Genomic DNA, 14,768 nt, shown 5'->3' on the forward strand with positions numbered 1-14,768 from the left:
GTGGTGTTTTAGACACTCTTATCTGAAGTACAGACAGACAATAATTGTAACAATTCAAAGGCAGACAAATTTTATGGATGTGAAGGTTAAGAGGAAAGAAAAAGAGACAAGAGATAAAAATCCTCCACTTCTCAAACTCAGACTGATAACTATTGTTTGCTTAAAAATTCTCCTATATTGTGAGAAGCAAGATTGGCTGTGCATTGAGGTGTCTGAAGAAGGAGCAAGTCAGACTGTACCATTACCTCTTATGTTTGGGACACACAGTTAAGAATTACTGATTTTTTTAAATGTCAGATTAAACTTTGAGCCTTGTTTATTTTGAATAGGCAGATAGTCAGAAGTAGCTATTCAGTACTCATTTTGGGATCAGAAATGCATTGATTATAAGCTTCTAATGAAATGCAACAAGTGCTTACTGATCTGCACAAATTTTTTGAACTGTTGGATGCATCTCTTTTATTTATCGGAGTGAGAGGGAGTAGAACCTGATATCAAGATAATAAGGATGGGTTATCTGAGGAACAGATAACTGTCTATCAAAATCTAACTGTGCTAAGTCCAATGTAATTTCTACTTTAATTTGAAGATGACCTATTATTAAAGGTCAAAAAAAATTTTCCATCTGAATTGCATGATTTCTGTTATTTGGAGGTTAACCTTTGCAGACACAACTGCTAAATAATGTTGGGAGCATCAGTTGTTTTGGCTTTATTTGTATATAAAAGGGAAATGATACAGGGAATTCATCTGCTTCTCACTTCATCTTGCAGATCTTGCAGAAGCTAAGCACGCAATCAAACCTGTAGCTTTGTTTGAACCTGAGCTCTCATACACACTCTCAGCCTGAGGCTTTCAGGATTTTTTTCAGATCTATAATCACTTTCCTGCTTCTGTAGCAAAGATGGGAGAGTTGAGAAATTGGCCAATACAAAAGAAACTCGATGGTCAGAAGTTACATGAAGCCACCAGCTCTTGTAAGGATTGAAAGGAAGAACATTGCATGTGAAGTAATTGGTGTAGTGTTACAGATGTGGTAACACTTCCAACACTGTTGAGTGAAGGTCAGGCTGAATTGAGGAGGTGTCACTACTGTCAGGACCCTCAACAGAGCCCTTGAATTTTGTGATGGGAAATGGACTGTGAGGCATCTTGGGTTTGCAGGGAGGCCTCTTGGATGTGTGCTGACTGCTAGGGCAAAGACTGTGATAACAGGGTGCGTCATAATGTGTACATCTCCCTGTAGAGACCCCTCTGAGCAGAGCCCCACCAGGGTTTTTGGTCATGACTCCTCTTTTTTGTAGGGAATTGGGGCTACCCAAAGCCACAGGAGAAGACATAGTGTGACCTTGCCAGGTGTGGTGTCATGGCAGCATGGGAAAGCATGATAAAGGCACGGGCTCTTGCTTTCTGCCACAACAGCGTACATAAATGTCTGTAACTGTTCCAAATAACCCTGGGCTCTTGTCTGTTTTCTTGTTATTCTCTGCTGTGAGACCTACTGAATATTTTTCCCTGGTGAAATGGTTTGGGATCTCAGCTACTGCCACCGTGAAAGTGTTTGGTAGTGGTAATGGTCAATATGTTTAGAAATATTTATTGACTGGCTGTTTGAATATCCAGTTTGAATAATTTTCTTGTTCAGATCACAGAAGATGGCTAAATATATCTCCTTGGGTAAATAGTATTTGCACCTCAAATAATATCAGGGGAGGGAAAAAAAGAGAGTGTACTTTCTCATAAAAATGCATTAAATAAAAATCATTAAGCCCTGCATTTTATCTCTGGTTGCTTAGTAACAACACAGCCACATCAGTGAGCACCATTTTCTCAGGTACAATGAACTGCGTGGCACTAAGGGACAGAATCAGACTGAAATAAGCTATTTGTATCCTGTTATCTGTGCTAAATCATGGCATTTGGTTTTATAGAGGAAACTGGAAATGAACCTTTTTTGTGTGTGTATGTCTACTCCTCCAAATGCTTTAACAGTGGCAAAACTTTCCTCACATGCACAGCTCTGTTCTGAGGAATTCTTCAAGATTTTTGCACAGTGACATTTTACTATAAAAAGCCTGTAAGTACCGCTTTAAAGTGTAACAATCACTTTATAGAATCACTTTAATATGAATTTTTTGTCCCTTGGATCCTCTAGCCATGGAACTCAAAAGTGAACCCTGGTGGAGGACAGCTTTGGGACAGGTACAGCCTTTATATTAGTGTGTGTTTCTGTGAAACCACAGATCAGGATGAAGGAAATAGAATTGAAGTCCCTCTGTGCAACCACTGAGCTTTTGTGTTGCTATAGCTTTTGTTGATATTATTTAATTGCTATGATGAGTCTGTGTGTGCTTGGGCAATAGCTGTGAGAGAGTGTCCTGTGGATCTACAATGGGGGAAATGCTTTTTTTGAGAATCCTATTTGTCACAGGATGGACACTGAGCTACTTAGTCCTGCCACATTACCAGCTGCTTTTGGCAAAAGTGACAGTATAATTCTAGTTGCCATAATATGCTCATATAATACAATTTATATGTATATATATGTATATATATATAAAATAAATATAGAAAACTTGGTATCCTGAACATGGAAGTAGTTGGGGATTTTGACTGTGTATTTACATGCCTAGGCCTTGGCTAAATCCTGAATCCGGGATGCTGGTGGATCTGAATTTAGAGAACCCAAATATAATGTATAGACATTACAAAAAACTTAACCAGAAAAATCTTCATTGAAAGATTTGAGTGAACACTTGTGGGAGAGCAGCTTTGAAATACGAGCTCATGATTCTTAGAAAATATAGAAGGGAAAACAGCAAAATATCAGGAATGTCTCTTGAGAGGGCTGATGTAATAGGCTCAAAGACTTGGATTGATGAAGCATTCTGGGAGGTACAGCAAGGAAAAAAAATATGTAAGGAAAAGACTGTGTCAATGAGTTTCAGAATAAAATTTTCCAACATGGGGGAAATATTGAAAGAACAGTAGGAGTTAGACCTTGATCACAATCATTGGAATCTCAAACACAGAAAAGAAACATGATGGAAAGTGAGAATCAAGGTCAGATGTCTGAGGCTAAGCATTACAAAGCCAAGGCAAAACAAAAAGCTTAAGCTTCTAAGAAATATCCAGCCCAGTACAAAATAAAAAATACTTGAAAGTAGCAAGAAATCTTTTTAAGCACACATGCATACTGGACTGGGAGACCAAGAATACATCACCACTCAATGAAGGGAATAAAATTATCAGTGCAAATTACAACGAAGAATGAAGTGCTTGATGCCTTTTTTCCTACAGTTTTGAGCAAAGTTAAATACCAGTTTGGTGGCTGTAATGATGCCAGAAAGTTAAAGAGCAAATCAGAGAAGGTTTGGAGTTGAAATTCAGGGACTATTAGTATTGTTGTAGAAAAGCAGCTCCGAGAAATATTTGCACACCATTGCCCCAACAAATTTAGTTTGCCAGAAAGAATCCCACCCTCAGTCTTGAATACTCTTTTGTTGGTTTTATTTCCCTTCATTGTGTTTGATTCCTTGCTTCTGTGTGTGCTTGTGCTTATCAAAAACAGAATAGAAAACCAAAACATTTGTACAGTTATGGTACACACTACCTTAGAATGATTATAAAAGTACTAGAATATGAGAAGTACTGGACTAGAAGGGAGTTAATGTCACATGTTCATGTTAACTTACTTCTTACTCATGGTGTGATTATTGGGGTGACTTCTGCCAGGCCAGGAGTTGGACTTGATGATCCTAATGGGTCCTTTCCAACACAACACATTCTATTTATGACTCTGTTCTATTCTATGATTTTCAAGGAAGTAAACTTCTTTAATAGTTAATTTTACTGTGTGGGGTTTGTTGATGTTTGCTTGGATGGGGTTTTTGTTGGCTTTTTTACTGTTGTTCTTTTTTTTCTGGTGTTGGGTATTTTTTCCCTGCCGTTGCTTTTCTTTTATATATAACGTCTAATTAAACAGCTTCAAATTTGGCACTTCATTGCTCAAGTTGTGAATATTAAGTAGTTAAAATTCATAGCAGATCAAATTATTGCTGACTGCTGTTCAGGTAGTTTTACCTGCTCATAATATACTGATGGAATTTGTTTTTTAAAATCATTCTCTTATATTTGATTCCTTTCTAAATTATACTTTCTTGAATGCATATCATGAGTTTTCTCAGCATTCAGCTTTATGAGTTCATTGCAGATGTGAATATGTTCTTCAATAAAAAAAAATACTTTTATCCTTGTCACATATATTAAGAACAAATATGATATTCAAAAAGAACAAGAAAAAGCAAGCTCCTGGTTAATCAGTAGATACTGCAGATTGCCAGGAAGTCTGTGCTGGATAAACTGATGGGAAGCCTCTGTTTGCTTTTAAAGCTAAATTTAGAGGGTTTTTCATAATATTTTATGGAAATCCTCATAGACTGTGCATTTGAAGTATATTTCACTAACAGTACTTGTGTCTTCTATCATGAGAATTTGAAAATTAAATTTGCAATACTCTAACTTTTCAGCTCAGCTTTGTGTATAAGATGTTGGATCAATCAATGACTTACCTGTCATCGCATTTAAAATCATGCATTATTATAGCTCTGAAAAGATGGGAGAGTTTTAGGCATGATTTGAGGAATTTGTAAACATTTATCCTGGTATCTTAAAGCATTAATTTGTTTTCTGTGCTATTAACATCTTTAATGAAAATTTCTGGTATAGAATGAGAAAGATTTAACTTCCAAACTGAAAATCTTCCAAAAATTTGTTGACATGAAGCAAATGTATCTTTTCAGGTGATATGCCTATAACTATTGGAATAAAAATTTTTGAGTGATTGAATTGGTAGCTCAGATTTCAACAGCATCCTTTTAGCTCTTGCAGCATGCCTCCCCTGCAAATGCTATTGAATTCCTCAGTAAAAAAAGTGAATATTTAAAGAGAAGTTATGGGTTGTAGTACCAAGACTGTCTTGACTTAAATCATGCTGATTTTTCAGGCTGCAGACAATGGTAAAAGAATGAACAAGGACAACAGAGTAAAGAGAGTAGATTTCCTTTTCCGTGTCCTGAACAGTTTCCTAGGCTTCCTTATTTGTTTGTTTTTTTGTTTTTTTTTTCTTTTCAGTGTGTTTGTGTTTTGGTAGGATTTTTTTGTGTCTGTGGTTTTCTTTGTTTTGTTTTGTTTTATTTCCTCTTCAAAACTTCATTAAATTCTGTTATAGAGAACTTGCACTCAGGGTGTCCAGTGTATAGAAATGCACTCCCATTTATATCCCCATGAATTAGATACTAAGATCCTTGGTTTACCACTTCTAATTCATGTGGAGAAAGCAGTAACTAAACAAACCTTAAAACAACTTCATGTTTGAGCAGGTGTTCCTGGGATTTTATTATGGAGAAACAAGCACACTCCTCCTTCTTGATAAGCTTTGGAATAGGTCAAATGCATTTTATTAGCTTTCTTCTCCTTGTTGGAGAAAGGCAAAGGCAGGAGCAGATTACCTCAGCTGGTCAGAGCATGGTGCTGGTAATGCCAAAGTTGTGGGTTTGATCCCCATATGGGCTATTCACTTAAGAGTTTCACTCTGATTCTTGTGGGTCCCTTCCATACTCAGATAATTCCGTGAAATAATCCTGATTTGAATGGTGGAGATATGTAGCCAATTGGCTGTGTAAGCAATGGGATAAGGAACACTTGAGCTCAGGACAATATTTCACCATTTCTAGTGGAATCAAAATTTTCTCATTAGCCTATGATTAGCAAAAAATTCCAATTTTATAGTTTGAATGACTGATTTAAATGTTTCTCTGAGCTTCAAATAATAATAATAGAGTGCTTTTATAAAGCACTTTATTCTTGTTTTTGTTTTATTTTTTAATTTTCATATGTGTCTATTGCTCTTTTTTCCAGGCAGCTTTTGGAAAGGATAATGATTAAGTGCAAGAAAACTTTAATTCTCCTTAAAATTTATTACTGATCATCTCTTTATATGCACATTTCTGTGGTCTGTTGAAAGTGTCTAAGCCACATAAATTGTTTTTCTTTCAAACTTTTCCTTGAAAGATACCCTGACTACCTTCTTCCTCAGAACTGTAGAGAAGTTTATTTATCTTGCATATTTTGGAAAGTTGGGATGTCTGCTATGATTCTGAAGGTGAAATGGACTAATTCTAATGAAACACTAATTATGTGTTGAGAAACAAAGTGGTAGCATGTTCTCATTTTCAGAACTCTTTGTAAATTACCATTGTCTCTAATGAACATCTGAAATAAGGAGGACTAATGGAGGTATGCATAGAACATGACATTTTGGGGTGAAGTTAACTTTTTGATACCTTTTTTTTTAAATACCTGCATGGTTTCTTTTTCATACCAGAGAGAACCAGCAACATAATTAGCTACAAACCAGCTACTAATACTGGTATTACCTTCCTATATATCTTCAGCTAACCATGCTCTGGTCTGATCCTTAGTTAGAGACTTTCTTTAAATCTGAGATTTATTTGCACTTAAATAGACTGTAGAATACAAAAGTCACCTTCTTGGAGAGTGCAATTAGATCTCTGATTTTTTAAATTTAATTTTATGCTACTTTTCTACCTCATGCTTCAGCATTTAAATTCCACTTATTTAATTTTTGAAAGTAAAGCTTAAATTTATCTCCTGACCTTTAAGTTACATTTCTTGGAATGCGTAGGATATAAGAGCTCTTCTAGTCTCTTTTCATTTGTCATTTCTCTGATGTTAGTAAGAAAATAAAATCTTTTGTTGTGATTATGGTTGGGATTTTTTGGGGTTCAGTTATTGCTGGTAAAATGCGAATAATTATAATAAAAAATGTCAGTTATTTATTTTTACCTTCTATTAAGTTCAAAGGCTTTGAATCTGAAGCAATTTGAAAATAATTGACCAAATACAGCAACAATGTATTTAAAGCAATGTATGTTTTTATATTTGCAAAAATTTTCGATTTTATCCCAGTAGAGTTCATGTTGTTAGCAGCTGTTCTGCTCTGGAGTGGAAGTATGTGGGATGCAGTCAGTCCCCTAATTCAGCAGAGTATGGATTAAACAGGTTCTTCTGCTATTAACTGGCCCTTAGCAAATGAAGACCATATTCACTGATTGTGGGAGTTTTGTTTGTTGTCTTCTGGCTCTTTTCCCATTATTTAATTCTGTGATAATGATTCTATGTAATCTAAAAAAGTATTTTCCAAAATTTCCATCTCCAGATGTGAGAAGATGATTTTGTATATATCCCACATGGATGGTTATGTTTTATTTTGAGTAAAGAGCCTAGGTATTGAATATAAATTGTGTGGTTTATCACCTCATTTCATCAAGAAAGCAGAAGTCACAAAATGTGATCACAGCCAGCAGGAGTTCACTGATGAACTATATCAGAGCAACCACAGGGTTTCGGAAGGAATCACTGCCTAGATGTGCCTGCAGTAGGAACCTGCTTTGTCTGGGAATGCTGGGGCTGCTGGACTGACGATCTTAAAGTAATATCTCATGCTTTCAATTTGGGTAATTTTAACACAAAATAATGGAGTACAGTCCAAATGAATGAATTTAAGGAAATAAGAAAACAGCTATCTTACTTTAAATTTTTAGTGGATACAGAACTGTGTAGACATATTAGTGCAAGTCATCAAATAAGCAATCAAACAACAAACATTCCATCAATTTAATGAAGGAACTTCTTTGAGAAACATCAGGATCTTCAGACCTTGAACAAGCTCTTGAAACTGAAGGCTATTGTGTATCCTTACTGTGCTAATATGTGACTAGCTTAAAAATTTCTGGAATGCAGTTTTATGTACTTTTATGGGAGAAGCTCTTCAGAGACTGGTGGTTAAATTTTTCATATTCTTCCATTCATGCACACAGCTTTACATATACATACCTTTGCAGATAACCAAGTATGCTTCCTTTTTTCTTTGTGGTATTTATTCTGGAGCTGCTGTGTGTGAATACCTAGAGCAGGTAATTTACTGCTCTGTTTTCTTCTCTGCTGTTGGCAGTACAACATGGAGGAAGATATCAAATGTGTGGAATGGAAAGGGGCTGTTGGAGGAAACAGGCAGCAGGTGCAGAGAAGTGTGAGAGGGGATTAAGCCTGAGGCAACTACAAGTGGAGGTGGTAATTGAGGAGATTTAGAACAGGGAAAACAAAGGTGAATTTTAGCAGGAGCTCCTGATTTAGGAGGATCTGTAGCCACACGACAAAAAACCTGAGACAAATGTAGGAGATTTGTCAGTTTTGCTTTCCTAATCATCAGATACAAAATACTGGCAACAGATCTCACTGTTTTACTCTGTGGTATTTATAGAGGATACCAGTCTACTAGAAAGAAGGAAAACACATAAAGGTACATAAGATTCTCAACAGCATGAAAGAGACAAATAAAGAACTGCTGTGTGCTGTTCCTATGTGGCACAGAGAAGGGAGCACGCAGTGAAATTACAAGAGGTAATAAGAAATGTTTTTCATAATAGTTACATTGAAGACATGCACCAATAGAGTCTCTTGGTTTCTGAGAAAACAATTAGTTCCTGGCTCATCAGAAGCTATGAAGAAGGTGATGTATGTCCAGCCTCTGTCTGAGGACATCCTGCTACTGATGCATTGTTAGCAGCTGGGAGAATATAACCAGAAATACCACACTGCCTTTTAAGATCCCATTGCTAAGAAGGGCTATTTGGCTAAGTGGACCTTCATTGTGACCCAGACTGGCTCACTGTGTGAAAGGTTCTCTAACAAATATGAACTTTACAGGTTTTTACTGTTCTCTGCCCTACAGTATGATTATGAAAACATTTATTTGAAGTCTGATGTGACCATAATGTAATTGTTGATCAAGACGTGCTTTATAAGGCCATTTGGTAGTTCCTTGGCTTTAAAGTTATTAAAGTCTCTCTTTTGGGATGGATATTGACTGGCTGACATTCCATTACTGTAGGATTTTGACAGGAATAGAAATTTCATGGTCTGTCTGATCTTACAAAAGAAAGTACTGAACTCAGGGGATCCTCTATTTCATTTCCCTGCTTGCAGAACTCAGTAACCTGTTTTACTTTTTTCTGTAGTTAAGAAAGTTTGTATAGTTTGTTCTTAATTTCTAGTGAACTGTTTTCAGAGTGTATTTCACAGTTTTAAGATATCAAAGCTTTTTGAGAAATTCAGTCTAAACAATTAATATTAACTGTTTTTTCCCTTCTTGTTTGCCATTAACCATCATGAATGGCTGATCACAATTTCTGTGACCTCGAATGCAGATGCATAAAATTTATTCCTATAGCTCTTACTCTCTATTTTAAGTTTTCTCAAAAGATTTTTTTGTTACAATGAATTTTTCGGTGACATCCTGACCGTTCCAGTAGTAAACTGAAGATATGTACTGATGAGTTTGTCTTGAGCATCTACATGGCTAAATTTTATTTCATTCCTCTTGTTGTCTTGGACATTTAACCAACCGTAGTGTTTTATTTTACTAGCATTCTGCTAGGAATTATCTTTGTTTCAGTTTGAAGAACTGAAGTGAACTAAGATAATTAAGATAGTGATAGGGAGATTTTAAAAAGTTAGTGTAAAAATAAGCTACTTAAAAATGCATAGGATTGTTAGGCTCTGATTCTCCCCCATCTCTTTCTTTCTTTCATAAGCACATGGTTTTGATTTTTTTTCTGCAATAAGGAATTATATTGTAATTTCTGGTTATAGTTTAGTTTTATGAAAACTGAGATTTAAAACTAAACCAGCTGAAAACATTTAACATATCAAAAAGTACATAATTAGGCTGCAGAAATAGATAAAAGGAATATTTTGAAACAGAGGTCTTTTTATTTTTGAGTGTCTTGGCCTGAATAGTTTGTTGTTTTACTGGTAAGGAACCATAATTTTTAATTTTTGTTACTGGAAGTCCATAACTATCAAGGTTCCCTTTTTTTCTCTGGAATCCTTCAGAAATTCTGAAATAAAACTAGAATAATAGCTGAATTTCTGTAAGGAAAAAGAATTCAAATTGCTTTACAAAGGAAAAGCAGATGTAAATTACAGAAGGAAGTGATATTGTAAAGCAAATGACCGCTGCCTCAGTGAGTGTTGGTACCAAAAGAAATGACAGAAGGCTCCTGTGAATCATGGTGGAGAACAGCTTTGATGTTCTGGGTGTACTTACAGATAAACCAGTGTTCAGAAATGACTGAATTCATTCATCCTCCTTCCACTGTCAGTAATGAGAGAAGATCTGCATGAGCACTATCCCCAGGAAGAAACCTCCAATACTGTGAAACTCTTGAAACAATGAAAGGATTTTGAATCGGGCATCAGAGCCTTCCCAGAAACGGGAAGTCAGCCCTTGTTGTCTCCCAGACTTACATTTTAGAAAAATGTAAACATTTTCTGTCTTTTTGCACTTCGATGAAATGATGATTTCAGATCATCAAGGCATTCTAAAAAAATTTTGATTTTCTAATTACAAAGAGTACAGGAGGTGGTCTGCCCTGATTAGTTCCCTCTCTATGCTTTGTCAGACTTCATGTCTCTTGGGTGAGATGACATAATGATTTTTGATGTTTACAAAGATTCTTCTGTATGTTACAAAATAAAGCCTGAGGCAGGGTGAGTACAGAAAAGAAAGAACAGAAGCATAGGTAAGATGAGAGCAAAGCAGGAGAAAAACTCACACACATCCTTTGAATTATTAATATGGATGCACTCCTGCCTTTCTCCTTGAGGCTTCGTCTACAGAGGTGTTACAGAGCCGACTCATAAAGAAATATGAAACCTGAAAGGGAAGTGAATACACCTAGTGATGGGACTGTTAAGTTTGCAGTATCATTCTTGTCTAGGAAGACACTTGGACTTGTCTTGCGATGGTCACAGGCACTAAGGTGCTGATTCCCATAGCAGTCAGATTTCCTGGGGTCGTTCAGCTGGCACAGCTTCATCCCTGGCAGTGCTGACAGCAGACAGCCCATGCAGCTCCCTGGCAGAGAGACCTGGAGCACTCAGACGGCGTTTGTACTTCCTCTGTGTGAATTCTCCCTTCTCTGTGTAAACTGGAACAGTTAATTTTTCATATATCACATGCAAATTCTTAATCCCTTTCCCAAATTCCTCTTTTCTGCTGTGGAGATATTTGAGCATATTTAATTTTTGTTACATTTGATGCTTATTCCACATAATGATAGAACATGGAAAGGTGTTCAAGTCATCAGGGATCCTTACCTGAAATCCCTAGGACAAAATACAGTTTGCAGTGTTATGTTCATTTAGGATAATGTTTGGAAATAATAGAGGAAAAGCTATCAGGCTGACTGCTGTGTCCCAAGAGACAAAATACAAACCAATTAGCAGAATGGCATGACTGATAACAAAATCCAACAATTTATTGTTGGATGAATAATTTATTCTGTATATTCTGTGGGGGGAGAGACTCAGTGTGTCAAGTTTTCTGACAGCCTAATTCTGTTTGAGTTTGTTGAATTGTGCCAAGATTTTGGTTTTATAATCTCAGCTGCTGCAGCAAATAAATGCAGTTATTCTGTGAGAAAGTTCAAATCAAGAGCAATTAGTATTCCCCAGGCCTAGTTTTCCATCTGATAAGTGAAGACAAATTTAATTAGAAAGGGTGAATTTGGGAATTCTGCTGGTAGCAGATCATCTGCTTGCCTATTGCTTCATTGGAAAGTCTTGTCTCCTGCTTCTCCTCCCTTTTGAGGATGTTCTGATGGTAGTCACTGCACCAAAAGTCCAGCTGTGTGCTTCAAGGCTTTTTAATTTTACCCTGTGCTTGACCTGGCCTCCGTATTAATCTTAAAATGAGTATATAAAATTAGATACCTCAAGTGTGATGGATGAAACTCTAGCATTTTTCATGAATACCCGAAGTAGAATTTTCAAGATCCTGATTTGATTGTCTCTCCTTATCTTGTGGGTAAAGGCTTTCTGGATGTGGTGCACTGCTCTACATGAGCACTGAGGCTGATGTTGCTGTAGCTGTTATTGCCTTTTGCTTAGGATGCTTGCCTTGCAGATTTCACAGCACATCCTGTCTCTTTAACCCAAGTCTTTTTTAGGGATCATCTAAACCTGATCATCTGATCTTCAGTTTTTAAATTTTTCTTCTCCCTCTCATGCTTTAGGGTGAATTGGTTGATTTCTTTGTTTATTGCCACATTCCAAGGCACAGTAGGAGGGTAATTGTCTATCAAATGTACTATAGATTTTAGTATTGATCATATTGTCCAGTAGGATGTCAAATTGAGTTTTAAACTCTTTAATGTTGCTTCACTGGTGACAGATGTTATGAGTTTTACCCTTATGATACCCTGGGTCTTGTTTTGGGCTTATTAGGCTTTGGACATTTCTAGGAGTTTAATGGATCCTGGTGATAAAGAAGTTTGGAAACTGTCTTTTAATCTTTGAGTATATTGTTATGTCCTGTGTAGCAGGTTACTTTTGACTGTTGCTCCAACATTGCATGTTTTCTCTGTGGTTGCATGTGACTGCAAACAACACTAATATTGGTCTCAGTTTTGTGGCAGAGTGACATGTGCTCTGTGTGGCTCAGACTTGTCAGGGAAAGCTCCAGCCATGGCTGAGGGTCTGTGCTGCTGCTATCTTTCTATAGCAGGGTCTCTCACTGGATCACCCCCAACTCAGGCCTAGAAGGAGGGAAACCCCTATTGCCTGTGATGCTCCTGTGGCATTTCAAATCTACTACCTATGGATCAGTGTCACTTTGTGCTGAATGTCTGTTTCCCAAACTGTAAAGACTTCTAGATCTTAATCTTTTTTCTTCTTTCTTGCAATCCATTATAACAGTTCAAATGTTTTCTATTTTAGTTTTGAGTACACGATGGAAAAAATTTCAGTTTATATGTTTGTATCCTCTAATTTAATACTTCTGCCTATGCTCTATTGTAGAGCATATTGTTTTCTTCTGTTTGGGCAGAAATTTTTTGTGGTTGCAAACAACTCTGTAAGTGTATACAGTATGTTTCTTCAAGTTGGCCATAAAAATAAGCCTGTTAAAACATAAATTATCTTCAATTTGTATGAAGATATATACTTTGAAAGAAGAGGACAGATCAGCATCTGAGTTAACTGGTTTTTAAGACTATATATTTTGTCCCATTCCTTGGTTTTCTTGACATGATCTGCTGTATATTTAATGTTTCGTTTCAAGACTTCATTGGTATTAAAACCCCTTAATTTTTTTTTTCTAAATATTTTCCCTTTTCCCTTTAACTCTGTAGGTAGAAGAAATTGTTGATATAGGAGCATTTGCCCCAGAAGACATTCACGTTCCCAAAATCTATGTTGATCGTCTGTTACAAGGAGAGAAGTTTGAGAAGAGAATTGAAGTAAGTAGCTGAGGTTCTCAGTCACAGCACATTTCAATTTGGGGTGTTTTTAAAATTGGCATGATCTTAAGTCTAGCTGCGAAGTCATAGCACTGAGAAAATAGTGTGAAAAAGACCCATCAATATTTGCTAAAAACTGGAGCTTAGATAGGTACTTATGGGGGCCTGAGGATTGAGCCTTCTTTCTTTCACCTCAGACTCTATGGTTCAGTTCCTGAATAATTTACAGTAACTGCCTGTAGCCCTGGATGACTTCATTGCAGTTGAAAATGTAGTGGAAAATGCTGCTAAATTTTGCTTTCCTCTCTCAGTTCACCTGTTGTAGATAGAACAAGAGGAACACCTAGACAAAGATCTGAGTTTGGCAAGTGGATACTTTTTTTTCCACTGGGCAGCTTTTAATGTGAGCACGTAGGGCCACCCTCAGCCTCTTTTGTGCCATATATTTAATTATGTTGCAAAGGTCCTGGAAATCTTTGTTCCTTTTTCTTTAATCAGGAACTTTTTAACTGGTGGACTTTCTGGTCTGAATAAAAGATATCAACAGCTGTTACAATTGCTGCAATAATGTTCCACCACTGAAAACACCCAAGAAAATGATGATTATGTAATTGTTCTTTGTTCTTTCTGTGGCTTTGCCACACTCGGGCTATGTCCCTATATTCATTTTGGTGATGTGACAATGCTTTTAAAGTGCAATTGAAAATTCTGTATTTCTTCTCTGTTTCCATACTCTGGAGGTGGAAATTGTTCAAACTGTCATCAGAAAAACTGGTAGAAGGGAAGATAAATGACACAAGGAAAAAAAAACAGTGAGAAAAAAGTGCAGAAAGGAATTGTAATAATTAAACTTCTGTTATTAAAATCAAGTCACAAAGACCTAGGAAGTTGTTCAAGGCCTTTTCTCTGAACATTCTGCTTTGTGGATGCTGAGGTTAAGAAGCTTTTTTTTTTATTCCATCTGTTCATTCTGCAAAAGCATATTGCGTGTTGTTGAGTAGTTGACCTCAAACAGATGTGTCAAACCTTTTTTTTCTCTATGGTTGTGTTGGGTTAGATTGCAATTAATGGCCTGTTTTCTTCTTCTAAATGGCTGCATTATCTCCCAGAAAAGATTTTTTACCTTTTGTGACAGAAATATTTTTTTCATTTATTAAACTATTACTTCTGCTTCATCTTGGCTGCCTAAGTGAATACCTATTTAATCAATACCTACTGAATACCTGGTGAATACCTACCTAGTCATCTGCCCCCTTCCCTATATGCTTCAGAAAAAAGTGGTGAGGGAGAAAGCTACTATGAACTACCAAGGAAAATTGTAACAGAGATTCATTTCAATTATGCAATTCTGGTAATGGCATCTCTCACTAGGTATAGGTAGGA

At 36.5% G+C, this 14,768-nt stretch overlaps 1 protein-coding gene across 1 annotated transcript in view; it reads left to right on the plus strand.

Annotated features, from left to right (window-relative positions):
* Window positions 1-14,768, plus strand: part of OXCT1 (3-oxoacid CoA-transferase 1) — an 84,816-nt gene that overhangs the window by 31,829 nt on the left and 38,219 nt on the right. Inside the window, exon 8 of the mRNA XM_079330310.1 lies at window positions 13,278-13,385. Coding sequence (XP_079186436.1) covers window positions 13,278-13,385 — 108 coding nt within the window. The remainder of the gene's footprint in view (window positions 1-13,277; window positions 13,386-14,768) is intronic.

The sequence above is a fragment of the Erithacus rubecula genome (genome assembly GCF_903797595.1).
Source record: "Erithacus rubecula genome assembly, chromosome: Z".
In the NCBI taxonomy this organism is placed as follows: domain Eukaryota; kingdom Metazoa; phylum Chordata; class Aves; order Passeriformes; family Muscicapidae; genus Erithacus; species Erithacus rubecula.